The sequence below is a fragment of the Malaclemys terrapin genome, chromosome 20, assembly GCF_027887155.1.
Source record: "Malaclemys terrapin pileata isolate rMalTer1 chromosome 20, rMalTer1.hap1, whole genome shotgun sequence".
Taxonomy (NCBI): domain Eukaryota; kingdom Metazoa; phylum Chordata; order Testudines; family Emydidae; genus Malaclemys; species Malaclemys terrapin.
Window position 1 is genome coordinate 10,331,293 of NC_071524.1, and position 25,268 is coordinate 10,356,560.

The following is a 25,268-nucleotide window of genomic DNA, read 5'->3' on the forward strand; positions in this document are numbered from 1 at the left end:
ACCGGTGATGGTGCAGTTCACGGAGATCTCCCCTAGGTGTGGCGCGATGGCTTTCACCAGGCGGTTCTGGATGGCATTGTGGTGCAGCTGCCAGGCTCTGGAGTGGGGTTTGCAGCTGCACAGGACGTGGGCAGGGTCTCTTTGAGGTAGCCGCACTTCCTGCAACGCTTGTCTTGGCTCCGTTGAGCGGGACGTAGTTGAGCCGGGCACGGTGGATAAACCGCCAGTCGGAGAAACGGGTGAAGCCGCTCCCATCGAGGAAGTGGTTGCTAGCATCCCACTTGCTGGTCAGCTCAAAGGCTTTACCCTGGTCCGGTTTATGCTTCAGGGTTTCCACGTACAGCGGCCTTCAGAGTCCTCTCCAGCAAGCCCCTGGCCGTCGGGGTGACGATGGTGTTGTTGTCCGACCTGATCTGCGGCACCCGGACTCCCAGCTCCTGGCGCTCCTCGCACCACTCCCAGCGGCAGCCGATGTGCTTCTCCAGGCGACGCGTGACATTGCGAGTGCGGGACCACAGTGAAGCGATGTCGCGCCCATCCCGTCCGAATTCCCCATCCAGGGAGCCGCTCAGGAAGGTGGCGATGTCTTGGTTCGAGGGGGCTCTGCCGATCCGCTTCACGCAGGGCGTTCGCCACAATGTTCCTCACCGTGGCGTCAGGACATGTCAGCAGGTGGAAGGCGTGGGTGATCACCACGATGTCACACAGGTCACCCATGCAGGGGACGTTGGCACCGCCGTGCCTGTGGGCAATGTAGACCAGCTCGTTGCTGGCTTTCTGGGGAAGGAACAGTCACTTCTTCACCAACCTCCGGATGATCTTGTCTGCCTTGTTGAGGGGCACCTTCGCCACGGCGGATCTCCTTAGGGTGAACGAGATGCGTGGGATCAGGAAGGTGTTCAGGGCATTTATCTTCTGCCACGGTGCCAGCAGGGAGGCATCAATCTTGGCGGCATCCTGCAAGATCTCCTGGATGGTGTCCTCGGGTGTCTGCCGGACACGGAACCCTGTTGGCGTGCCCAGGTGCTGGTATGCCTGCCCCTCTGCCAGGGGGATGACGGGCTCACCCTGGATCTGGAACCCCGTTGTCTGCACCGAGTCCCTTTTGCTGCCCTCAATATGCAGAGTTGCACACTTCCTCGCATTGAAGCGGAGTCCCATCCAGTCAGTAGCTCGGCTGGTGGTATCTAGCATACCTTGGAGGCTCTCTGGATCATCCGCTGTCAGGACCAGATCTGGGGGCTATGGGAGGCTCCTCCGTTGGTTGGATCTCGCCGTGCAGCCTGGGGAACGATGCTAGTTGCTCCTACAGCAGGGCGGCATTAGGTTACCTGTGGGGGAGCGCTGCAGTGTCTCGCTTCTGTGTTGTGCCGGATAGTTTTTATGAAGCCGCTGAGGAGTCTGGTGAGGTTGTTGACCTGAGAGGTGGCGGTGGTCCCCCTCACAGCAGGGTCCAGCGTGGGGATTCTGGAGACGGGACTGGTCCTTTTGGTGGCATCGTCAGTCCTCGAGGCGGGGGTTACGCTTCCCTCAGTTGGCGGTTGGTCCCCCCTTATCTGCTGTGACACTGGGGATGCTGGCTGGGGTGCTGAAGCCAGATCATCGGTGGGGGTCAGGGTTGGAACCCGGAGGATGTCAGTGGGATTCACTTTCACGGTCGTGGGGGGTCCCCTGCATGTGGCTTGATGAAACTTACATTTCTTTTGGGTCTCGAAGGGGAGATCGCAGCGGCTACACCGGAAAGCAATCTGTTTGTTGTAGGTCTTACGAACGTGTTTGCTGAGGGCCGTGAGGGTCTGGACTCCATGGACAGGGAGACAGAAGGGGCAGAGGAGGAGACCTGTAGGGAGCGGGTACTGGAGGTAGATGCGGTCTTCTTCCCCTGCCTCACTCTCCGTGGGGCGGATCTCTGTTGTGCCTGCAGACTCGCCAGGTGATTCCTCTGGATCCGGTAGAGAAGCTTGGGGAGGTGAAGTCGCTCTTGGGGGGGCACTGGACTCACTGGCCATGTTATCTCTTTGCCCGGAAGGACAGCGTGCGGCATCGAGATCTTGGACTCTGAGGTGCAGTCCCCTTCGAGCAGCCCTCCTCCGGACAACCGGGTGGTAAGTAGTTTTGGGGTCTGGGGTTGAGGAGGTGGTTCCTTCCGGAGCATCCCTCTGTGGAGCAGTGGGGCAGCGATCATCATCCTGGTCCTGGGTCGTCGGGGGGACTCCCGTGGTGGCATCCTTCCTGGTGGGGTGGCGCTCAGCATCCTGGTCCTGGGTCATTGAGGGGGCTCGTCCGCTGGCATCCTTCCCGGCGGGGCAGCGATCAGCATCCTGGTCCTGGGAAGCGGGCAGGGTTCTCCGGGGGTCCCCCTCCTGAAGAGCTGTTGAGATATTCTTGCTCCTGGATGTGAAGTCCTGAAGAGCTGTCCTGCTGGACCCAGGTCTCCCTGCAGAGCTATCCACGGGGGGTTTCTTCAGCCAGCTCCTAATGTTTTGGTTCTTGCAGATGCTCCGGGTCTTCCGTGAAGCACCAAGGGTGGTCTTCAGAATAGGTTTTTGCTGAGCTTTCTGGGAAGCAGGAACAGCAGCAGCCGATGACAGAATAGCTGAAGCTGAAAAAGAGTTTTCTTCTAAAATAGGAGAAGTGGAGTATATCTTTAAAGCAGCATCAATTTTTTCAAAAATGGCTGCAGGAGATTCCATCTTCTGGATGGGTGTTTGCAGTCAACCATCAGAAAAAAATTAAACTGATAAGAACAGACACTACACTTTGATCTTAGCTCTAAGGAGCCAAGAAGCGATTTCTACACATCGGGATGATTTGTTCCTGGACTCTAGGTGATGTTTTCAGGGAGCTATGGAGACAACACATGTAAATTTGATTCTGATGTCAGGCTAAGGCAACCATTAATGACATGGGTGACTGTGCTGAGCTCACAATCACCAAGATGCTTATGCCAGCATCTGCCCCACAGTACTGCACAGTATCACACTGGAGCGAATACCAGTGCCAGGAGTGAGGGTGTAAATCTGCTCCCCAGGAGGTTCCTGCCAGCAGTGCAGCAGGTGATCTTTTTCATTAAGTGCTCTAGTGGGAGCAGTAGGTCAGACTGCCGTCCAGTCTGCATAACTAGGTGACAGCTGGCTGGGAGGGGAGTGGACAAACTTCAACATTGCCCAAGTGATTAGCCTGGTCAGTGGTGGGGAGCCCTTGACAGGCAGTGGCTGTGTGCAGAGACCGGTCAGACCCGTTGGTGGGAGGCGCTACGTTCCCCAGCGACAGGAGAGATCAAAGGCCCAGGAAACTCCCTGAGTGTTTATTCCTTTGGGTGTTTGCAGGCTCAGTCCATAGGCGCGAACTCCATGGGTGCTCTGGGGCTGGAGCACCCACGGAAAAAAATTGGTGGGTGCTCATCACCCACCGGTAGCTCCCCATGGCCCCGCCCCGCCCCCCTACTCCAGCTCACCTCCGCCTCCTCCATGAGCGCACCGCCACGTTCTGCTTCTCCCCCCTCCCTCCCAGTGCTTGTGCCACGAAACAGCTCAGGGCAGGGAGGGAGGGGGAAGGAGGGGGAATGCGGTGTACTGGGGGAAGAGGCAGGGCCGGGGCAGGGATTTGGGGAAGGGATCCAATAGGGGCAGGAAGGGGGCGAAGTTAGGGCAGGGACTTTGGGGATGGGATTGGAATGGGTGCGAGGTCAGGGGTGGGGATGGGATGGAGTCGGGGCGGGGCAAGGGGGGGGCGCGGGCACCCACCGGCGCTAGAGAAAGTTGGCACCTATGGCTCAGTCAGTCTGGGCTTTGCTCCACTTCAACTGGTGAACAGCCCGAGTCGCTGCGCTGGGAGGGTCGAGGTGCTTCACAATCAGCAGTGGGGAACCGTGTGTGATGACAGCTGGCAGTTACCTGTCACATGATGCTGCCGTCACGTGCAGGCAGCTGGGCTGTGGGACAGCGTAATCAGCCCCAGGCAGGCCTCGATTTGGTCGAGGGTCTGATCTAGATGATTCCCTAAGAAAGTAGGATCCAGGGGTCCCAGCACATCCCAGTGCTGCCCCCTTGTCTCGAGAATCTTCCACCCCAGTGTGAATGCCGGGATTCTGTATTCCCAAAGATTTGGCTCTGTGGCCCCTATCAAAGTGCCTCTTCTCCTGAGTTTTCTATTCATCTTCCTTCTGAACTCTCTGGAACTCAGGCCAGCAAAGGTCTCGTTGAGATCATTTTGGGGTCGTTCCGATAGTTGGCTGACCCTCAGCCCTACCACGAGCCTGTCTCTGATACGTTCTTCACTCACCTACCCATAGCCACAGTGTTCGATTAGGTTCTACGGGGCTCTTATCAATCATTCGCTGACTCCCCGTTCTCTGGCTGGCATAAGTGAAATCGCACCTGCTCGGACACCACAGTGCAGCGTGGCACGAAATGCTCATCCAGTTCTTCTTTCACTGTCTTGAACGGTTTTATCTGAGCGGCTGTGAGGCTTCTGGGAGGGACAACAACTCTGCTTCAGGCCCATTGAACAGTGCACGGCATTCCCTTGTTTCTCCTCTGATTGCTCAGAAAGACTTACACCTGAGGGAACTTCTGTAATGTGCCTACCCAGAGTAGCCACCCCTCAGGGTGCTGTCAATCCCATTCTGTGGGGGTGGAGTTTGGAAAGCTTGGGTCACATGGAACCGTTTCTGCTGTTTTACCAGACTATAGACCCCTCCCCTTTTTCTGTGTTGCCTTTGTGTAGCCTAAGGTGATGTGGCCCAGTAAGGAAGCATTTGTTGACAGATGTTCCTGTGGGTCTCCTCTAGGGTTACCAACAGTCCTGTATTACAAGGGATGTTCCTTATTTAAACAGAAAATTTCCTGTCCCGTACTGAGTGAGCACGGAAAAGACGGTTACTCACCGTTGTAACTGTTGTTCTTCGAGATGTGTTGCTCATATCCATTCCATTAGGTGTGTGCGCGCCGCGTGCACGATCGTCGGAAGATTTTCTACCCTAGCAACACCGGCGGGTCGGCTGTGGAGCCCCCTAGAGTGGCTCCTTCATGGCGCTGAATATATACCCCAGCCGACCCGGCGCCCCCTCAGTTCCTTCTTGCCGGCTACTCCGACAGTGGGGACGGGGGGCGGGTTTGGAATGGATATGAGCAACACATCTCGAAGAACAACAGTTACAACGGTGAGTAACCGTCTTTTCTTCTTCGAGTGCTTGCTCATATCCATTCCATTAGGTGACTCCCAAGCCCAACTTAGGTGGTGGGGTTGGAGTGAGACATTGCCGTGTGCAAAACCGCTGATCCGAAGGCAGCATCGTCCCTGGACTGCTGCACTAGTGCATAGTGAGCTGTAAACGTGTGGACTGATGACCAAACCGCCGCTCTACAAATGTCCTGTATCGGAACATGTGCCAGGAAAGCAGTCGAGGAGGCTTGGGCCCTCGTGGAGTGAGCGGTGAGGTGCGGTGCTGAGACACCTGCCAGGTCATAGCAAGTCCGGATGCAAGACGTAATCCAGGAGGATAGGCGCTGTGAGGAGACCGGTGAGCCTTTCATTCGGTCGGCCACTGCAACGAAGAGCTGCGTCGTCTTTCTAAAGTGCTTTGTGCGGTCAATATAGAAGGCCAGGGCCCTTCTTACATCCAGGGAATGCAGACGTTGGTCCTGGCGAGTGGCATGCGGTTTGGGATAAAAGACCGGGAGAAATATGTCCTGGTTGATATGAAATGGCGAAACCACCTTAGGGAGAAAGGCAGGATGTGGACGAAGTTGCACTTTATCCTTATGAAAAACTGTGTAAGGGGGCTCAGATGTCAGCGCCCTGAGTTCAGAAACGCGCCTTGCTGAGGTGATGGCTACGAGGAAGGCTGTCTTCCAGGATAGGTACAGAAGTGAACAGGTGGCCAGTGGCTCGAATGGAGGACCTGTGAGCTTGGAGAGAACCAGGTTGAGGTCCCACGTCGGTACGGGCTGACGTTGTTGTGGGTACATCCGGTCTAAGCCCTTGAGGAATCTAACGACCATCGGGTTAGAGAATACCGAGGACGCGAGTTCCCCTGGGTGAAAGGCCGATATAGCGGCCAGGTGAACCCTAATTGAAGATATCGCCAACCCCTGATGTTTTAGGGAGAGGAGATACTCCAAAATGAGAGGAATGGGTGCCTGCAACGGGGACGTGGCTCGTTGTTCACACCAACAGGAGAACCGCTTCCACTTGGCCAGGTACGTGGTGCGTGTTGAGGGCTTCCTACTGCTCAGCAGAATCTGTTGGACAGAGTGCGAGCATTGCTGCTCTGCCTGGGTGAACCATGGAGCAGCCACGCCGTGAGGTGGAGTGATTGCAGGTCGGGGTGACGCAGCCGGCCGTGGTCCTGCGTGATGAGATCCGGATACAACGGAAGCGGGATCGGTGTCTGAACCGAGAGTTCCAACAGTGTGGTGTACCAATGTTGTCTCGGCCACGCTGGAGCGACCAGAATTACCTGTGCCTGGTCTCTGCGCAATTTGAGCAGTACCTTGTGGACCAGAGGAAACGGAGGGAAGGCGTAAAACAGGTGGTCTTTCCAGGGAAGGAGAAACGCATCCGAGAGGGAGCCCGGAGCTCGACCTTGTAGGGAGCAGAACACGTGGCACTTCCTGTTGTCTCGGGATGCAAACAGGTCTATCTGGGGAAACCCCCACCTCTGGAAGATGGAATGTATGATGTCCGGACGGATAGACCACTCGTGCGTCTGGAAGGACCTGCTGAGTCGGTCCGCTAGAGTGTTCTGGACTCCAGGGAGGAACGATGCCGTGAGGTGGATTGAGTGGGCGATGCAGAAGTCCCACAGGCGAATGGCCTCTTGGCATAGGATTGACGAACGTGCTCCTCCTTGCTTGTTGATGTAAAACATGGCCGTGGTGTTGTCGATGAGAACTAACACACATCGGCCACGTAGGAGGTTGAGAAATGCCTGGCACGCCAGTCGTACCGCCATCAGTTCCCGAACATTGATGTGCAGGGCTAGCTGGGATGCAGTCCACAGGCCCTGGGTATGGTGTTCGTTGAGATGGGCGCCCCAACCCAGAGATGAAGCGTCTGTGACCAGGTGCAGAGAGGGTTGTGGGGCGTGAAATGGTATCCCCTCGCAGACCACATTGCGATCTAGCCACCAGGTGAGGGAGGCCAGGACCGAGTTCGGGACCGTGACCACCATGTTCAGACTGTCCCGATGTGGACGGTATATTGATGACACCCAGGTTTGAAGTGGGCGAAGCCGAAGTCTGGCATGCCTAGTTACGTACGTGCAGGAAGCCATGTGACCCAGCAGGGTAAGGCACGACCTCACCGTGGTCGTTGGGAAGGCCTGGAGCCCTTGAATGAGGCTCGTGATGGTGCCGAATCTGTTGTCTGGCAGGATGGCTTGTGCACGTCTGGAGTCTAGAACTGCGCCGATGAATTCTATTCTCTGGGTAGGTTCTAGAGTGGATTTGTCCTTGTTGAGTAGGATGCCCAACTCGTTGAATGTGTGCACTATTATGTGGACGTGAGCTTGAACTTGCTCCTTGGTGCGACTGCGTACCAGCCAGTCGTCTAGGTACGGGAACACCTGTATCCCTTGCCGACGAAGGTATGCTGCCACGACAGCCATACATTTCGTGAACACTCTTGGGGCCGAGGATAGGCCGAAGGGAAGGACTGCAAATTGGTAGTGCACTGTGTTTACCACGAATCGCAGGAAGCGTCTGTGAGGTGGGTAAATTGAGATGTGAAAGTATGCGTCTTTCATGTCGAGGGCGGCGAACCAGTCTCCAGGATCGAGGGAAGGGATAATGGCCCCCAAAGAGACCATGCGGAACTTCAACTTTACTACGAATTTGTTGAGTCCGCGCAAGTCCAAGATGGGCCGCAGACCTCCCTTGGACTTGGGGATCAGGAAATAACGGGAATAAAATCCCCTGCCCCTTAACTCTATCGGAACCTCCTCTATGGCCCCCATGGCCAGGAGCGTAGAAACCTCCTGAATAAGAAGTTGCTCGTGAGAAGGGTCCCTGAAGAGGGACGGGGAAGGGGGGTGGGAGGGGGGGATAGAAGAAAATTGGATAGCGTATCCCCTCTCCACCGTGCGGAGGACCCAACGGTCCGAAGTTATAAGGGACCAAGCACGGTGGAAGTGGGAGAGGCGATCCCGAAAGGAGGGGGTTGGATCCTGGGGGATGACTGGGGCGCCGTCCTCGACCGCACCTTCAAAAGTTCTGCCTGGGGCCTGAAGGTGGTCTAGGTGGCCCCTGGTTCTGGCCGGGTTGAGGGCCGGTCCACCTTCTTCTACCACCTCGCCCTCGCCTCCTGGCCGAGTCCTGTCTCTGACGAGGTGGGGGGGGTAGAAGCGCTGAGGCTGCGGCCTAAATGGCCTGCGCTGAGGGCCCACAACATGCATCCCCAGGGAGCGCATGATTGTTCTCGAGTCCTTTAGGCTCTGCAGGCGAGAGTCCGTTTTGTCTGAGAACAATCCGTGTCCCTCAAAGGGGAGATCCTGTAGGGTTTGCTGCAGCTCCGGAGGCAAACCCGAGACCTGAAGCCAGGAGATCCTACGCATAGCGATACCCGAAGCCAGGGTCCTCGCAGCTGAGTCTGCTATGTCCAAGGAGGCCTGCAAGGAGGTCCGAGCCACCTTCTTGCCCTCCTCTACCATGGCTCCAAACTCTTCCCTGGACTCTTGGGGAATCAGCTCCTTAAACTTCCCCATAGAGTTCCAGGAGTTGAAACTGTAGCGGCTCAGCAGCGCCTGTTGGTTCGCTGCTCTAAGTTGTAGCCCTCCGGCTGAGTAAACCTTACGGCCAAACAAATCGAGCCGCTTAGCCTCTTTTGATTTAGGCGCTGCAGCCTGCTGGCCGTGGCGCTCTCGTGCGTTCACTGATTCCACCACCAGTGAACACGGTTGGGGGTGGGTATACAAGTACCCATAGTCCTTAGACAGGACAAAGTATTTCCTTTCCACCCCTCTCGCTGTGGGTGGGATAGAGGCAGGAGTTTGCCATATCGTATCCGCATTCATTTGAATCGTGCGGATCAGGGGTAACGCTACCCTCGATGGGGCATCCGCTCCAAGGATATTCACGATCGGGTCGTGAACCTCCACTATCTCCTCCGCCTGCAGGTCCATATTACGGGCCATCCTGCGCAGAAGATCCTGGTGAGCCCGAAGATCTATTGGAGGCGGGCCTGTGCACGATGTGCCCGCCACTGCCTCATCGGGAGAAGAAGAGGAAGATGCCTCCGGTGGAACAGGATCCAAGGGCTGGTCCTGGTCTCCCTGTTCCTGGGCTGAAGCGTCACCTGTGCCTGGGTCCAGGGTGTCAGGTGGTGCGGACCCAGAGGCCTCCATGCCCCCTGGCGGAGGCCGAGAGATGGTGGACTCCGGGGCCCCTCTGACGGAGTGACCGGAGCGAGAGGTCGACGCAATTGGAGCCCCTTGCGCCTGATGGTACGCCCACAGGGTCCAGAACGACCAGTGAGATGGGCCATGAGCAGGGTCCTCTGCTACCTCCTGCCAATGGCCTATGTCCTGCTCCTCGGCTTGACCCTGAGGGGGGTATGCCGATCTCGATACTTCCTCAGAGGAGCGGGACACCGATCTCGATGGCCATGGCGGTGCCGAGTGCGTCGAGACGAATCCCGTGGGATGCGGTGCCGCACGGTGCCGGTCCGGGGATGTTCTATCTCCACGCGGTGCCGGCGATCGGTGCCGGGACCGCGACCGGTGCCGATGACCTCGTCGGTGCCGGGAGTCGGATCTGGACCTCGACGAGGACCTGGAGTATGCCCGGTGCCGGGAGCGGCCTCTCGACGTCGAGCGTCGACCGTAGCGGTGCCGAGAGCTACGTCTCGACGTTGATCGGTGCCGACGATGATATCGGTGCCGAGACGTAGAGCGGTGCCGCGAAGAAGATCTTGGCCGCGAGTACGACCGGTGCCGAGACGATATTCGGTGCCGGGACTGCGAGCGGCGTGGGGACCTGCTTCGGGACCTGGAGCGGTGCCGAGGTTCCAGTCCTTGTGGAGGGCGCATCAAGGCAGGTTTCCCCCTCGACTGGACCGGGCGAGTCAGCGGTGCAGTCGGTGCCGGTGGTTGAGGCGGTGCCGGCTCCGTGAGAGCTATTAAGTCTCTCGCCGCCGCGAAGGTCTCTGGAGTCGACGGTAGGCACTGTATCACCGCCGGCCTCGGTGGAGACGCTATCTGCACCGGACTCAACGGCTTCGGTGCCGGAGTCGACGGTGCTGGAGGCACCTGTTTCCTTTGCTCCACCGGCGGACACGGCTCTACCCCCGGCACTGGGGGAGCCGGCGTCTTCGGCACGGACGTCCCCGTCTTATGGGCTTTTTTATGCCCCGGGGATAATGATCGGCGCCGAGGCACTGCTTGCGGTGCCGACGAGGTCCGGTGCCGGGGAGGCTTGTCTGACGCCACTCGCGTGGTCATCAAAGCCGGTGCTGCCGGTGCACTGCGCACCGAGGTGCTAGGCGCCGGGGTCTGGCCCGTAGAGGGAGTGTCCGGGCTAAGTGCCGCCTCCATCAGGAGTTGCCTGAGTCGAAAGTCCCGCTCCTTCTTGGTCCTTGGTCTGAAGGCCTTACAGATCTTGCACTTATCTGTTTGGTGGGACTCTCCCAGGCACTTCAGACAGGAGTCGTGCGGGTCGCTCGTGGGCATAGGCTTCGCGCAGGAGGCGCACTGCTTGAAGCCGGGAGCGTTGGGCATGAGCCCGGCCCCGCGGCCGGGGAAGAAAGGGGGAGACGACCCCCTTAATCCCCTGAGCTACTTAGAACAACTATAACAACTTTTTTAAAACTATTTAACTATTTAACTATAAACACTATAACTATAACTACTAATAACCAACAAAGCTAGGGAGAGTGGAGAACAGCTAAGCAGCGCTCCACAGTTCCAACGACCGTCAGGGGCGGTAAGAAGGAACTGAGGGGGCGCCGGGTCGGCTGGGGTATATATTCAGCGCCATGAAGGCGCCACTCTAGGGGGCTCCACAGCCGACCCGCCGGTGTTGCTAGGGTAGAAAATCTTCCGACGATCGTGCACGCGGCGCGCACACACCTAATGGAATGGATATGAGCAAGCACTCGAAGAAGAACATCTTTTATCCCGTATTTCAACAGCAGGGGCCAGTACTCACAAGTGCATCTTTCCAGTCCCCTCCCGACCCTTCAGTGCTTCTCAGGGAAAGCAGATGGGGCTGCGCTCAGGGGCTAGGGCCCAGAGGAGAGTAGAAAGATGCACCTATGAATACTGGCCCCCTGCTGGACAGGGCCCCCTGCTGACTCCAGCCCTTGAGCACGGCCCCGGCGCAGGCTCCGTCTGGCAGGGCAAGTGGATGGGGCGTTGTGCCCTGGAGCTGCGCTGAAGGGCCAGAGTCAGAAAGGGGCTCTGTCTGGCAGGGGGGTCAGTACTCCCGGGGTGTAGCCACCCGGCTAGCAGAGTCTCTGCTGACGTCCCCTGTAGAGTGCACAGCCCTGCAGCAGACAAAGACCAGCAACTCGGCTCCTGGTGCCGACGCAGAACCTGAACAGGAGGCAAAGCAGCTGCTGGCCCAGCACCTGAGCCCCTGGGTTCTCTGCAACATCCAGAGCTGGAGAGACAGAAGCCCTAGGAAGTGGGGAGTGGGGGAAAAGGGACTTGCCCCCAGGGGTTCAAGTCATGACTGGGGACATCTGAGGTCTGACCTGTATTTTTAAATACAATGTTGGGAACCCTTATCTTAGCTTCTGCATCCCTTATTCACCTGCCTCAGCATAACCGTATTAAAGTGCACTGGCCATAGATTATATACACTGATACTTTAGGTTCCCTTATCAACTGTCTGCATCTCCTTACTGCTAATTTATAGCCATCGCTTTCAGCTTCCCTCATTTTCTGTTTGTTAGATATTGTGTCAATTATTCATCATTATTATTATTATTTGTTGCTGCATTACTTCCCTTCTTAACCAGGATATTTTTTTAACCAACGAATCCGTCTTCTGTGATTGTGGAGTTGTCGGGTTATTGGGCATCCTAAACATTTCCCAATTATTGTTCACAGTTTGGGTTTAAACCTTTCCTCTCAATCAATTTTGCTCATAATTGTTTTCAGCTTTTGGAAACTGGCCCACTGGCCCTCCATGTCCCACCTTCACCAGAATGGGCTGCTAGAAGGAGCCAGCCCTTTTCATCTGGCCTGCTGGGCCCTGACCTCTGTCTGCTCCCCATGCTTCTAGGTGCCGAGGGACCAGCTCTTGCTGATTCTGCCTGCAGCTGATTGTGGGAGACTGCTCAAGGCAACCCCTGGCGGTCTGAACTCATTCCTCTTCCCTTTCAGCAGGGCGGCCTGTTAGGGCAGTGTGTGCCGAAGTGATGGGGCATCCAGCAGAGGGCAGAAAACATCTGGTACACCCCATCACCACTGTCAGGGCAGTTCTGTGTTTGCACAGAGCCAGTGTAATCAGGTCCAAACCATAGAATCATAGAATATCAGGGTTGGAAGGAACCTCAGGAGGTATCTAGTCCAACCCCCTGCTCAAAGCAGGACCAATTCCCAACTAAATCATCCCAGCCAGGGCTTTGTCAAGCCTGTCCTTAAAAACCTCTAAGGAAGGAGATTCCAATACCTCCCTAGGTAACCCATTCCAGTGCTTCACCACCCTCCTAGTGAAATAGTGTTCCCTAATATCCAACCTGGACCTCCCCCACTGCAACTTGAGACCATTACTCCTTGTTCTGTCATCTGGTACCACTGAGACACTTGCACTTGCTCCTCTGCACCTTCCCATTTGTAATTCTGTGATAAATTCTCCTTTATCTGTCAGTTGCCTGTAGGCCCACCCTGAGTCAGGGGCAATACTTGTTGTGTTAGAAAATTATCACTGATCATTCTTAGAAACTCCAGGGATGTTTTTCTCGTGGCAGCACCAGTCTCCCATAGACTGATCCCCCAGATCAACTCAGATTGTCTTTCTACACATTGCAGCAGATGTTCAAAGTGCTGTTCACCCTGGTCTTTGATTTGCGTCGTGTAGCAGACCCCTCTTACCATGTCTTCATAGGAACAGTTTTCCCTACACTTTACATGTCCAGCTCTGTTGAGTACCCACTAACTGTAAAGCAAGTCAGGGTGTCTTTGATGCAGAGTGTAATCCCCACTGCCGTGTGCCCACTCTGCTCTTCCTAAATGAGGAGAGTTGCCCATTTGTTGCATTAGCCATAGTGGGGCCTTGATGGGTTTCTTTAAGAGGAGAAATTGATTACACAAGTCAAGTATTTCTTTGGTGCAATCTGGTTCATTTACAAAGTCCTGTTTCCCTGAACACAGTACAAAACAAAAAGCAGCCGGCATTTTCCTTTCTCTCAATTTTCAGAGTCTGCCCCTCCAGCCAGTCCTGTGTCTCAAGGCGCTACGTTCCCTGTGTCACTAGAGATCAGATGCACAGGAACCTCCCTGAGTGTTTATTCCCTTGGTTGTTTGCAGGCTCAGGCATCTCAGAAGTGGCTCCGCTCCAACTGGTGAACGGCCCAAGTCACTGCGCTGGGAGAGTCGAGGTGCTTCATAACCAGCAGTGGGGATCCGTGTGTGATGGCAGCTGGGACTTGTCCGAGGCTGAAGTCGTGTGAAGGCAGCTGGGCTGTGGGATGGCGTTATCAGCACCACGTGGGGCTCACTTTGGACAAGGATCTGACCGTGTGTGGCTGGATGAGGTTCAGTGCACAGGGGCAGAAGCTGCTCTCACCGAATGCAAGGCTAAGCCTTGGGGAGAGCATGGCTGTAACCCCGGAGAAGATGCCAGTGTTGTCTGCTCAGGTAACAAACAGGACGGTAGGAGACTGTGCTGCTAGAAGTGGGGTGGGGGCTCTGTAGAGGATGCTAAACCCTGGGAGTCAGCCCAGGTGTGTGGATGTGTGTGTGTGTTTCGGGGTTTGTGTGTGATTGTCTCTGTACCTGTTTGTGGCAGTGTGTGTGTGTGTGTGTGTGTGTGTGTGAAGGGGTGTGCACGGGACAGTCCATTAATATTTGCATACATGTGTGGCACTTAGAGTTGCCAACCATCCCAGACTGCCCGGGAGTCTCCCGGAATCGGCCTCGATCTCCCAGAGGCTACTGAAACCAATCCGGGAGATTTTACGTGCTAAAAGTCCAGCGGCACAGCAGGGCTAAGGCAGGCAGCCTACCTGCCCTGGCTCCACATGGCTCCCGGAAGCGACCAGCAAATCCCTCTGGCTCCTAGGTGAACGGGTGCCCAGGTGGTCTCTGCGCACTACCCCGTCCTGAGCACTGACTCCGCAGTTCCCATTGGCCGCAGCTCCCATCCCCCTCCTGCACTCCAACCACCTGCCCAGCCCTCAGCCCCCTCCCGCACCCAACTCCCTCCCGAAGCCTGATAGGGCCGCGCTCAGCATCCTGGTCCTGGGTCATTGGGGGGGCTCGTCTGCTGGCATCCTTCCCGGCGGGGCAGCGATCAGCATCCTGGTCCTGGGAAGCGGGCAGGGTTCTCCGGGGGTCACCCTCCTGAAGAGCTGTTGAGATATTCTTGCTCCTGGATGTGAAGTCCTGAAGAGCTGTCCTGCTGGACCCAGGTCTCCCTGCAGAGGTATCTACGGGGGGTTTCTTCAGCCAGCTCCTAATGTTTTGGTTCTTGCAGGTGCTCCTGGTCTTCCATGAAGCACCAAGGGTGGTCTTCAGAATAGGTTTTTGCTGAGCTTTCTGGGAAGCAGGAACAGCAGCAGCCAATGACAGAATAGCTGAAGCTGAAAAAGAGTTTTCTTCTAAAATAGGAGAAGTGGAGTATATCTTTAAAGCAGCATCAATTTTTTCAAAAATGGCTGCAGGAGATTCCATCTTCTGGATGGGTGTTTGCAGTCAACCATCAGAAAAAAATTAATCTGATAAGAACAGACACTACACTTTGATCTTAGCTCTAAGGAGCCAAGAAGCGATTTCTACACATCGGGATGATTTGTTCCTGGACTCTAGGTGATGTTTTCAGGGAGCTATGGAGACAACACATGTAAATTCGATTCTGATGTCAGGCTAAGGCAACCACTAATGACACGGGTGACTGTGCTGAGCTCACAATCACCAAGATGCTTATGCCAGCATCTGCCCACGGTACTGCACAGTATCACACTGGAGCGAATACCAGCGCCAGGAGTGAGGGTGTAAATCTGCTCCCCAGGAGGTTCCTGCCAGCAGTGCAGCAGGTGATCTTTTTAATTAAGTGCTCTAGTGGGAGCAGTAGGTCAGACTGCCGTCCAGTCTGCATAACTAGGTGACAGCTGGCTGGGAGGGGAGTGGACAAACTTCAACATTGCCCAAGTGATTAGCCTGGTCAGTGGTGGGGAGCCCTTGACAGGGAGTGGCTGTGTGCAGAGACCGGTCAGACCCGTTGGTGGGAGGCGCTACGTTCCCCAGCGACAGGAGAGATCAAAGGCCCAGGAAACTCCCTGAGTGTTTATTCCCTTGGGTGTTTGCAGACTCCGGCATCTCTGAAGTGACTCAGCTGCGGCTGGTGAATGGTTCGAGTCGCTGCGCTGGGAGAGTCGAGGTGTTTCATAACAAGAAGTGGGGAACTGTGTGTGATTACAGCTGGGACTTACAGGATGCTGGAGTCGTGTGCAGGCAGCTGGGCTGTGGGACGGCGTTATCAGCCCCTGCCGGAGCTCACTTGGGGCCAGGATCTGACCATATCTGGCTGGATACTGTCAACTGCACAGGGCAGAAGCTGCCCTCTCCCAGTGCAGGGCTAAGCCTTGGGGAGACAGTAACTGTACCCATGAAGAAGATGCCGGCGTTGTGTGCTCAGATAACCCTCCTCCATCCCGTCACTGTGGGTACTGCAAGGAGAAGGATGGGAAGCTTTCAGCACAGACCCAGCTCTCCTGTCTGAGTCAGCGCTGACCCCAGTGCCCCAGCATGGTGCTAAGGGCCTGCACTGCAGGGAGCCGGTTCGGGGTCACAGTAAGTGTCGCTTTTCCCACGGTGTCAGCACTGACCCCATTTCCCCCACCCAGTTCTACAGGCCTGTGCTGCAGGGAGCGGGATGGGGGCTCAGTGGGGGGCGCTCTGCCCTCGCAGTCAGCGCTGACCCCCATGTGGGTGATGGGACTGTGCTGTAGGGAGCAGTTTGGGGACCACACAAGGGGCCTTTCCCCCTGGAGTTAGTGCTGACCCCAGTGTCCCAGGGTGATGACGGCTGTTGTGCTGTAGGAGGCAGGGTGGCGGTTTCAAGAATAAAGTCCTCCCATTGTGGGCAGTGCTGGCCCCAGTGCCCCAGCACAGCACTTAGGGCCTGCACTGCAGGGAGCAGTACGTGCGCCTCAGTGAGAGACCCTCCCCATCGCTGATCGCTCTGATCCCCCTGCCCCGCTACAGCACAATGGGACGCTGGGTAACCGTAGATCCCATTTGTGGGATTTGGGATCGAATGGAGCCTGCAGCCGCTCAGAGGCAGTAGAAACCTGGGATCCCTTTATGAAGTGTGGGGCTCCTCCCCCTGTCACTCGGGATAATTTCCATCTCAGCTAATTACTCCTGAACCTGTAACATCCCCTAGAACTGTGACTGGAGACATGTTTTTTCCTCACTCCCTCTCCTACACAGCCCATGAGTTTCTGTGCCTGGTCTCTCAGCTGCCCTGTTCCATCCCAGAGGTGGCTGCATGTCAGTGGTGGGGACCGACTGGCTAAGCAGCATAGAATCATAGAATATCAGGGTTGGAAGTGACCTCAGGAGGTCATCTAGTCCAACCCCCTGCTCAAAGGAGGCCCAATCCCCAACTAAATCATTCCAGCCACGGCTTTGTCAAGCCTGGCCCTAAAAACCACCTCCCTAGGTAACCCATTCCAGTGCTTCACCACCCACCTAGTGAAATAGTTTTTCCTAATATCCAACCTAAACCTCCCCCACTCCAACTTGAGACCATTACTCCTTGTTCTGTCATCTGGTACCACTGAGACCCGTCTAGATCCACCCTCTTTGGAACCCCCTTTCAGGTAGTTGAAAGCATCTATCAAATCCTCCCTCATTCTTCTCTTCTGCAGACTAAATAATCCCAGTTCCCTCAACCGCTCCTCATAAATCATGTGTTCCAGCCCCCAAATCATTTTTGTTGCCCTCCGCTGGACTCCTTCCAATTTTTCCACATCCTTCTTGTACTGTGGGGCCCAAAACCGGACACATTACTCCAGATGAGGCCTCACCTATGTCGAATAGAGGGGAATGATCACGTCTCTCGATCTGCTTCAGAATCAATTCCTTGAGGACCTGCTCCATGATTTTTCCAGGGACTAAGGTGAGGCTGACTGGCCTGTAGTTCCCGAGATCCTCCTTCTTCCCTTTTTTAAAGATGGGCACTACATTAGCCTTTTTCCAGTCATCTGGGACCTCCCTGGATCCCCATGAGTTTTCAAAGATAATGGCCAATGGCTCTGCAATCACATCTGCCAACTCCTTTAGCACCCTCGGATGCAGCGCATTCAGCCCCATGGACTTGTGCTCATCCAGCCTTTCTTAATAGTCCCGAACCACTTCTTTCTCCAAAGAGGGCTGGTCACCTTCTCCCCATACTGTGCTGCCCAGTGCAGCAGTCTGGGAGCTGACCTTGTTCGTGAAGACAGAGGCAAAGAAAGCATCGAGTACATTAGCTTTTTCCACATCCTCGGTCACTAGGTTGCCTCCATCATTCAGTAAGGGGCCCACACTTTCCTTGACTTTCTTCTTGTTGCTAACATACATGAAGAAACCCTTCTTGTTACTCTTAACATCCCTTGTTAGCTGCAACTCCACGTATGATTTGGCCTTCCTGATTACACCCCTGCACCCCATAGCAATATTTTTGTACTCCTCCCTGGTTATTTGTCCAATCTTCCACTTCTGGTAAGCTTCTTTTTTGTGTTTAAGATCAGCAAGGATTTCACTGTTAAGCCAAGCTGGTCGCCTACCATATTTACTATTCTTAAAAATTTGATTAAGATGATGTTAAAAAAAGAATAGTGAACAGAGTTTGAGCATAGAAGTTTCTGGTTATCAGGGAATAACATAGAGATTATCGAGGGTGCAAAGTTTGGTTTAAGATAAAGTGGCATGAGGAATACATAATCTGCAATATCCCCGATTGGGGGTAAAAGGTTGATGAGTCAAAGTACAGACATTGAGATATGAGGGTATGAAGTTCCTAAAGTGGCTATGTTCGGGTGTTGATAATAATGAGTGGATATGATGATGAGGATGGATTGACCCTCATTTGGTGAGATTTAATGTTCAGGGAGTTTATGGTTCCAGTTCATATGATCCAACGGAGAAGGTCACTTGGTCCCTTTCTCCTAGTTGGGGAACGATGTCACTCTGGCTCACGCCTCCTGGTACTGTCGGTGGCCGGTTATGTGCTCGATGTAGATGTCCCTGGACCATCGGATGGCGTCTGAGACCACGAGGCGCCGCATGAGACGTGTGTAGCGTCGACCGATCCCGCAGGTCCGCAGCACACGCTCGTTGCAGGGGTTCCAGGCGCCCAGGGCTCCGACAATCAGTGCGTCCATCTGCACCTCATAGCCCTTCGCTCTCAGGGTGTCAGCCCGGGGGGCCTACTTTTCCAGCTTACGAGCCTGGACTTCACGAAATGCCGGGGTCCTGTTCTCAAATGAGACCATGATATCAACGAGAATGATCTTTTTCAGGGCCTCGTCGGTGACGACCACGTCAGATCGTAGCTGGCTGTCAGTACCAGCGATGGTGCAGTTCACGGAGATCTCCCCAAGGTGTGGCGCGATGGCTTTCACCAGGCGGTTCTGGATGGCATTGTGGTGCAGCTGCCAGGACCTGGAGTGGGGTTTGCAGCAGCACAGGACATGGGGCAGGGTCTCTTTGAGGTAGCCGCACTTCCTGCAACGCTTGTCTTGGCTCCGTTGAGCGGGACGCAGTTGAGCTGGGCACGGTGGATGAACCGCCGGTCGGAGAAACGGGAGAAGCCGCCCCCGTTGAGGAAGTGGTTGCTAGCGTCCCACTTGCTGGTCAACTCAAAGGCTTTACTCTGGTCCGGTTTACACTTCAGGGTTTCCATGTACAGCGGCCTTCAGAGTCCTCTCCAGCAAGCCCCTGGCCGTCGGGGTGACGATGGTGTTGTCATCTGACCTGATCTGCGTCACCCGGACTCCCAGCTCCTGGCGCTCCTCGCACCACTCCCAGCGGCAGCCCATGCGCTTCCCCAGGCGACGCGTGGCATTGCCAGTGCGGGACCACAGTGAAGCGATGTCGTGCCCATCCCGTCCGAATTCCCCATCCAGGGAGCCGCTCAGGAAGGTGGCGATGTCTTGGTTCGAGGGGTCTCTGCCGATCCGCTTCACGCAGGGCGTTCGCCACAATGTTCCTCACCGTGGCGTCAGGACATGTCAGCAGGTGGAAAGCGTGGGTGATCACCGCGATGTCACACAGGTCACCCATGCAGGGGATGTTGGCGCAGCCGTGTCTGTGGGCAATGTAGACCAGCTTGTTGCTGGCTTTTTGGGGAAGGAATAGCCACTTCTTCACCAACCTCCGGATGATCTTGTCTGCCTTGTTGAGGGGCACCTTCGCCACGGCGGATACCCTTAGGGTGAACGAGATGCGTGGGATCAGGAAGGTGTTCAGAGCGTTTATCTTCTGCCACGGTGCCAGCAGGGAGGCATCAATCTTGGCGGCATCCTGCAAGATCTCCTGGATGGTGTCCTCGGGTGTCTGCCGGACATGGAACCCTGTTGGCGTGCCCAGGTGCTGGTATGCCTGCCCCTCTGCCAGGGGGATGATGGGCTCACCCTGGATCTGGAACCCCGTTGTCTGCACCGAGTCCCTTTTGCTGCCGTCAATGTGCAGAGTTGCACACTTCTTCGCATTGAAGCGGAGCCCCATCCAGTCAGTAGCTCGGCTGGTGGCATCTAGCATACCTTGGAGGCTCTCTGGATCATCCGCGGTCAGGACTAGATCGTCCGCGTAGGCCAGAATGCTGAGTTTCTTGCCATGCAGGTCGAAGCCAGTCGGGCCACTGGAGATGGCTCGGATGAGCGGTTCCATGGCCAGGTTGAAGATGATGGGGTTAAGGGGGCATCCTTGTTTCACGCCGCGGCGGATGGGGATGGCGTCCGTCTCTCCGTCCGTGGCGCGGATGGTGGTGGTGCAGTCCTTGTAGAGGTCCCGGAGGATCTGGATGAAGGTTTCTGGCATCCCGAACTCTCCCAGGGTGGCAAAGATGTGATGGTGGGGTATGGACCCAAACGCGTTGGTGAGGTCAAGCCATGCTACTGCGCACTGCCTCTTGGACCTCCTGGCCTGCTGGATGGCCGTCTGAAGGAGGAAGTTGTGCTCGTAGCATCCCTCGCAGGACATGAAACCCTTCTGCACCGAGATGACGGCGCCCCCGCACACTGACCAGTCTGTGATCCTTGCCGCGAGGATGTACAGCTTGTAGATGGTGGAGCAGAGGGAGATGGGCCTCCAGTTGCTGGGGTCGTCTCGGTCGCCTTTTTTGTGGTTGAGCACGGTCATGGACTTTTTCCAGGAGCAGGGAACGCGATGGAACTCCTTGCATTTGTTGAAGATGGCAACGAGCACCAAGCAGCCGGGGTCTCGCTTCTTCAGCAGGGGGTAGCGGATGCCATCTTTTCCAGGGGCGGTGTTTTTGGTCCTCGACAGACTCGCCTGCACCTCCTGTGGGGAAAGATGTCGCTCCAAGTCCGCCGTGAGGTCCATCCGGGATAGCGGGGAAGGGCACTCTGGGCGTCGCAAGTTGGTCTGGGCCTCGTGATCAAACACATCCTTGAAGTAGGAGTAGAGCCTCTCGGGCTGGATGGCACAGTAGGAGGAGGTCCCATCGAGGATCTCCCTCATGGCTTTCGTCCGGTTCATCCTGTATAGTTTCTGAATACGGGATGCAGCCGTTGGATCGTAGCGGCGGCCGACGTCCCCTCCCCTGCCTTCTCCGGCAGTGTTGTTACGGCTCGGCGCAGGGAATCTGCGAGTGGCCCGTGCGGCTTCCTGGGGTTCCTTCCTTTTGGCCGTAATTTCCACAGATAATTCTGCAGTCAGTCTGTCCATCAGGGTGTCGAAGTTCTCAAAGTCCTCAGCCTTTGCCAGCTCCTCCATCCAGGCAGATTGCCATGGCATGGCGACCCTCGCTCGTGGCCGTCGCTCCTCTTGCTGCGTTGTCTCTGCAGGTTCAGGTGCTGCGGGGACGGTTAGCGGCCTTGTTATCCCTCTGACTGTGGAGCGGTGTTCAGGTGGGTCTTGAGGCGGGGGTCCTGGTGTGGCAGGGAGGGCAGCTCTCGGTGTCTTCGATGCAGCACTGGATCTTCCGGGACGGAGTGGGGTTCTGGAAGCACCGGTGTTGGGCTTTGTCAGGGCATGGTTGTGTTTGGAAGCGCTGGAGATGGTTCTGGTTCTTCTGCGGGCGGCATCCGGCTGCTGGGTCCTCGGTGGGGCATGGGGTTTTTGGCAGTCAGACGCTCTTTGGGTAACCTTGGAGGAGGTGTTGAGTCTCCCGGGGGCGGGGTCTGGCTGTGGGATCTGGGGGCTATGGGAGGCTCCTCCGTTGGCTGGATCTCGCCGTGCAGCCTGGGGAACGATGCTAGTTGCTCCTACGGCAGGGCGGCATGAGGTTACCTGTGGGGGAGCGCTGCAGTGTCTCGCGTCCGTGTTGTGCCGGATGGTTTCTATGAAGTCGCTGAGGCGTCTGGTGAGGTTGTTGACCTGAGAGGTGGTGGTGGTCCCCCTCACAGCAGGGTCCAGCGTGGGGATTCTGGAGACGGGACTGGTCCTTTTGGTGGCATCGTCAGTCCTCGAGGCGGGGGTTACGCTTCCCTCAGTTGGCGGTTGGTCCCCCCTTATCTGCTGTGACACTGGGGATGCTGGCTGGGGTGCTGAAGCCAGATCATCGGTGGGAGTCAAGGTTGGAACCCGGAGGATGTCAGTGGGATTCACTTTCACGGTCGTGGGGGGTCCCCTGCACGTGGCTTGATGAAACTTACATTTCTTTTGGGTCTCGAAGGGTAGATCGCAGCGGCTACACCGGAAAGCAATCTGTTTGTTGTAGGTCTTACAAACGTGTTTGCTGAGGGCCGTGAGGGTCTGGACTCCATGGACAGGGAGACAGAAGGGGCAGAGGAGGAGACCTGTAGGGAGCGGGTACTGGAGGTAGATGCGGTCTTCTTCCCCTGCCTCACTCTCCGTGAGGCGGATCTCTGTTGTGCCTGCAGACTCGCCAGGTGATTCCTCTGGGTCCAGTAGAGAAGCTTGGGGAGGTGTAGTCGCTCTTGGGGGGGCACTGGGCTCACTGGCCACATTGTCTCTTTGCCCGGAAGGACAGCGTGCGGCATCGAGATCTTGGACTCTGAGGTGCAGTCCCCTTCGAGCAGCCCTCCTCCGGACAGCCGGGTGGTAAGTAGTTTTGAGGTCTGGGGTTGAGGAGGTGGTTCCTTCCGGAGCATCCCTCTCTGGAGCAGTGGGGCAGCGATCAGCATCCTGGTCCTGGGTCATTGGGGGGGGCTCATCCGCTGGCATCCTTCCCGGCGGGGCGACGCTCATCATCCTGGTTCTGGGTCATTGAGGGGGCTCGTCCGCTGGCATCCTTCCCGGCGGGGCGGCGCTCATCATCCTGGTTCTGGGTCATTGAGGGGGCTCGTCCGCTGGCATCCTTCCCGGCGGGGCAGCGATCAGCATCCTGGTCCTGGGAAGCGGGCAGGGTTCTCCGGGGGTCCCCCTCCTGAAGAGCTGTTGAGATATTCTTGCTCCTGGATGTGAAGTCCTGAAGAGCTGTCCTTCTGGACCCAGGTCTCCCTGCAGAGGTATCCACGGGGGGTTTCTTCAGCCAGCTCCTAACGTTTTGGTTCTTGCAGGTGCTCCGGGTCTTCCATGAAGCACCAAGGGTGGTCTTCAGAATAGGTTTTTGCTGAGCTTTCTGGGAAGCAGGAACAGCAGCAGCCGATGACAGAATAGCTGAAGCTGAAAAAGAGTTTTCTTCTAAAATAGGAGAAGTGGAGTATATCTTTAAAGCAGCATCAATTTTTTCAAAAATGGCTGCAGGAGATTCCATCTTCTGGATGGGTGTTTGCAGTCAACCATCAGAAAAAAATTAAACTGATAAGAACAGACACTACACTTTGATCTTAGCTCTAAGGAGCCAAGAAGCGATTTCTACACATCGGGATGATTTGTTCCTGGACTCTAGGTGATGTTTTCAGGGAGCTATGGAGACAACACATGTAAGTTCGATTCTGATGTCAGGCTAAGGCAACCACTAATGACACGGGTGACTGTGTTCAGCTCCCAATCACCAAGATGCTTATGCCAGCATCTGCCCCACGGTACTTCACAGTATCACACTGGAGCGAATACCAGCACCAGGAGTGAGGGTGTAAATCTGCTCCCCAGGAGGTTCCTGCCAGCAGTGCAGCAGGTGATCTTTTTAATTAAGTGCTCTAGTGGGAGCAGTAGGTCAGACTGCCGTCCAGTCTGCATAAGTAGGTGACAGCTGGCTGGGAGGGGAGTGGACAAACTTCAACATTGCCCAAGTGATTAGCCTGGTCAGTGGTGGGGAGCCCTTGACAGGCAGTGGCTGTGTGCAGAGACCAGTCAGACCCGTTGGCGGGAGGCGCTACGTTCCCCAGCGACAGGAGAGATCAGAGGCCCAGGAACCTCCCTGAGTGTTTATTCCCTTGGATGTTTGCAGACTCCGGCATCTCTGAAGTGACTCAGCTGCGGCTGGTGAATGGTTCGAGTCGCTGCGCTGGGAGAGTCGAGGTGTTTCATAACAAGAAGTGGGGAACCGTGTGTGATGACAGCCGGGACTTACAGGATGCCGGAGTGGTGTGCAGGCAGCTGGGCTGTGGGACGGCGTTATCAGCCCCTGCCGGAGCTTACTTTGGGCCAGGATCTGACCATATCTGGCTGGATACTGTCAACTGCACAGGGCAGAAGCTGCCCTCTCCCAGTGCAGGGCTAAGCCTTGGGATGACAGTAACTGTACCCATGAAGAAGATGCCAGCGTTGTGTGCTCAGGTAACCCTCCTCCATCATGTCACTGTGGGTGCTGCAGGGATCGGGCTGGGAAGCTTTCAGCACAGACCCAGCTCTCCTGTCTGAGTCAGCGCTGACCCCAGTGCTGCAGCATGGTGCTAAGGGCCTGTACTGCAGGGAGCCGGATGGGGGCTCAGTGGGGGGCGCTCTGCCCTCGCAGTCAGCGCTGACCCCCATGTGGGTGAAGGGACTGTGCTGTAGGGAGCAGTTTGGGGACCACACAAGGGGCCTTTCCCCCTGGAGTTAGTGCTGACCCCAGTGTCCCAGGGTGATGACGGCTGTTGTGCTGTCGGAGGCAGGGTGGCGGTTTCAAGAATAAAGTCCTCCCATTGTGGGCAGTGCTGGCCCCAGTGCCCCAGCACAGCAGTTACGGCCTGTGCTGTAGGAAGCAGTACGTGCGCCTCAATGAGAGACCCTCCCCATCACTGATCGCTCTGATCCCCCTGCCCCGCTACAGCACAATGGGACGCTGGGTAACCGTAGATCCCATTTGTGGGATTTGGGATCGAATGGAGCCTGCAGCCGCTCAGAGGCAGTAGAAACCTGGGATCCCTTTATGAAGTGTGGGGCTCCTCCCCCCGTCACTTGGGATAATTTCCATCTCAGCTAATTACTTCTGAACCTGTAACGTCCCCTAGAGCTGTGACTGGAGACATGGTTTTTCCTCACTCCCTCTCCTATACAGCCCATGAGTTTCTGTGCCTGGTCTCTCAGCTGCCCTGTTCCATCCCAGAGGTGGCTGCATGTCAGTGGTGGGGACCGACTGGCTAAGCAGCATAGAATCATAGACTATCAGGGTTGGAAGGGACCTCAGGAGGTCATCTAGTCCAACCCCCTGCTCAAAGGAGGCCCAATCCCCAACTAAATCATTCCAGCCACGGCTTTGTCAAGCCTGGCCCTAAAAACCACATCCCTAGGTAACCCATTCCAGTGCTTCACCACCCACCTAGTGAAATAGTTTTTCCTAATATCCAACCTAGACCTCCCCCACTGCAACTTGAGACCATTACTCCTTGTTCTGTCATCTGGTACCACTGAGACACTTGCACTTGCTCCTCTGCACCTTCCCATTTGTAATTCTGTGATAAATTCTCCTTTATCTGTCAGTTGCCTGTAGGCCCAGCCTGAGTCAGGGGCAATACTTGTGTTAGAAAATTATCACTGATCATTCTTAGAAACTCCAGGGATGTTTTTCTCGTGGCAGCACCAGTCTCCCATAGACTGATCC

The 25,268-nt window shown here is 55.9% G+C and overlaps 1 protein-coding gene, 2 non-coding genes and 1 pseudogene across 3 annotated transcripts; 1 reads left to right on the forward strand and 3 right to left on the reverse strand.

The window, feature by feature from the left end:
* Window positions 1-2,608: 2,608 nt before the first annotated feature.
* Window positions 2,609-2,792, reverse strand: LOC128826801 (U2 spliceosomal RNA). Its single transcript, XR_008442891.1, has one exon. It is a non-coding gene; the product is annotated as a U2 spliceosomal RNA (small nuclear RNA).
* Window positions 2,793-13,569: 10,777 nt separating this feature from the next.
* On the forward strand, window positions 13,570-15,887 carry LOC128826359 (scavenger receptor cysteine-rich domain-containing group B protein-like). The gene is made up of 2 exons (XM_054009607.1): window positions 13,570-13,804; window positions 15,475-15,887. The coding sequence occupies exons 1-2, from the start codon at window positions 13,636-13,638 to the stop codon at window positions 15,885-15,887; spliced, it is 582 nt and encodes a 193-aa protein (XP_053865582.1). The 5' UTR covers window positions 13,570-13,635.
* LOC128826803 (U2 spliceosomal RNA) lies at window positions 14,712-14,938 on the reverse strand (annotated as a pseudogene).
* A 7,085-nt stretch (window positions 15,888-22,972) lies between the features above and the next one.
* Window positions 22,973-23,156, reverse strand: LOC128826802 (U2 spliceosomal RNA). Its single transcript, XR_008442892.1, has one exon. It is a non-coding gene; the product is annotated as a U2 spliceosomal RNA (small nuclear RNA).
* Window positions 23,157-25,268: the final 2,112 nt, after the last annotated feature.

What these genes read in the sequence shown, in the direction of transcription:
- LOC128826359 (XM_054009607.1), top strand. Translation starts at nt 13,636, where the DNA reads ATGGCGTTATCAGCACCACGTGGGGCTCACTTTGGACAAGGATCTGAC. An exon ending in TGCCAGTGTTGTCTGCTCAG is followed by an intron (nt 13,805 to 15,474) that starts GTAACAAACAGG and finishes GGGTGTTTGCAG; the next exon opens with ACTCCGGCATCTCTGAAGTG.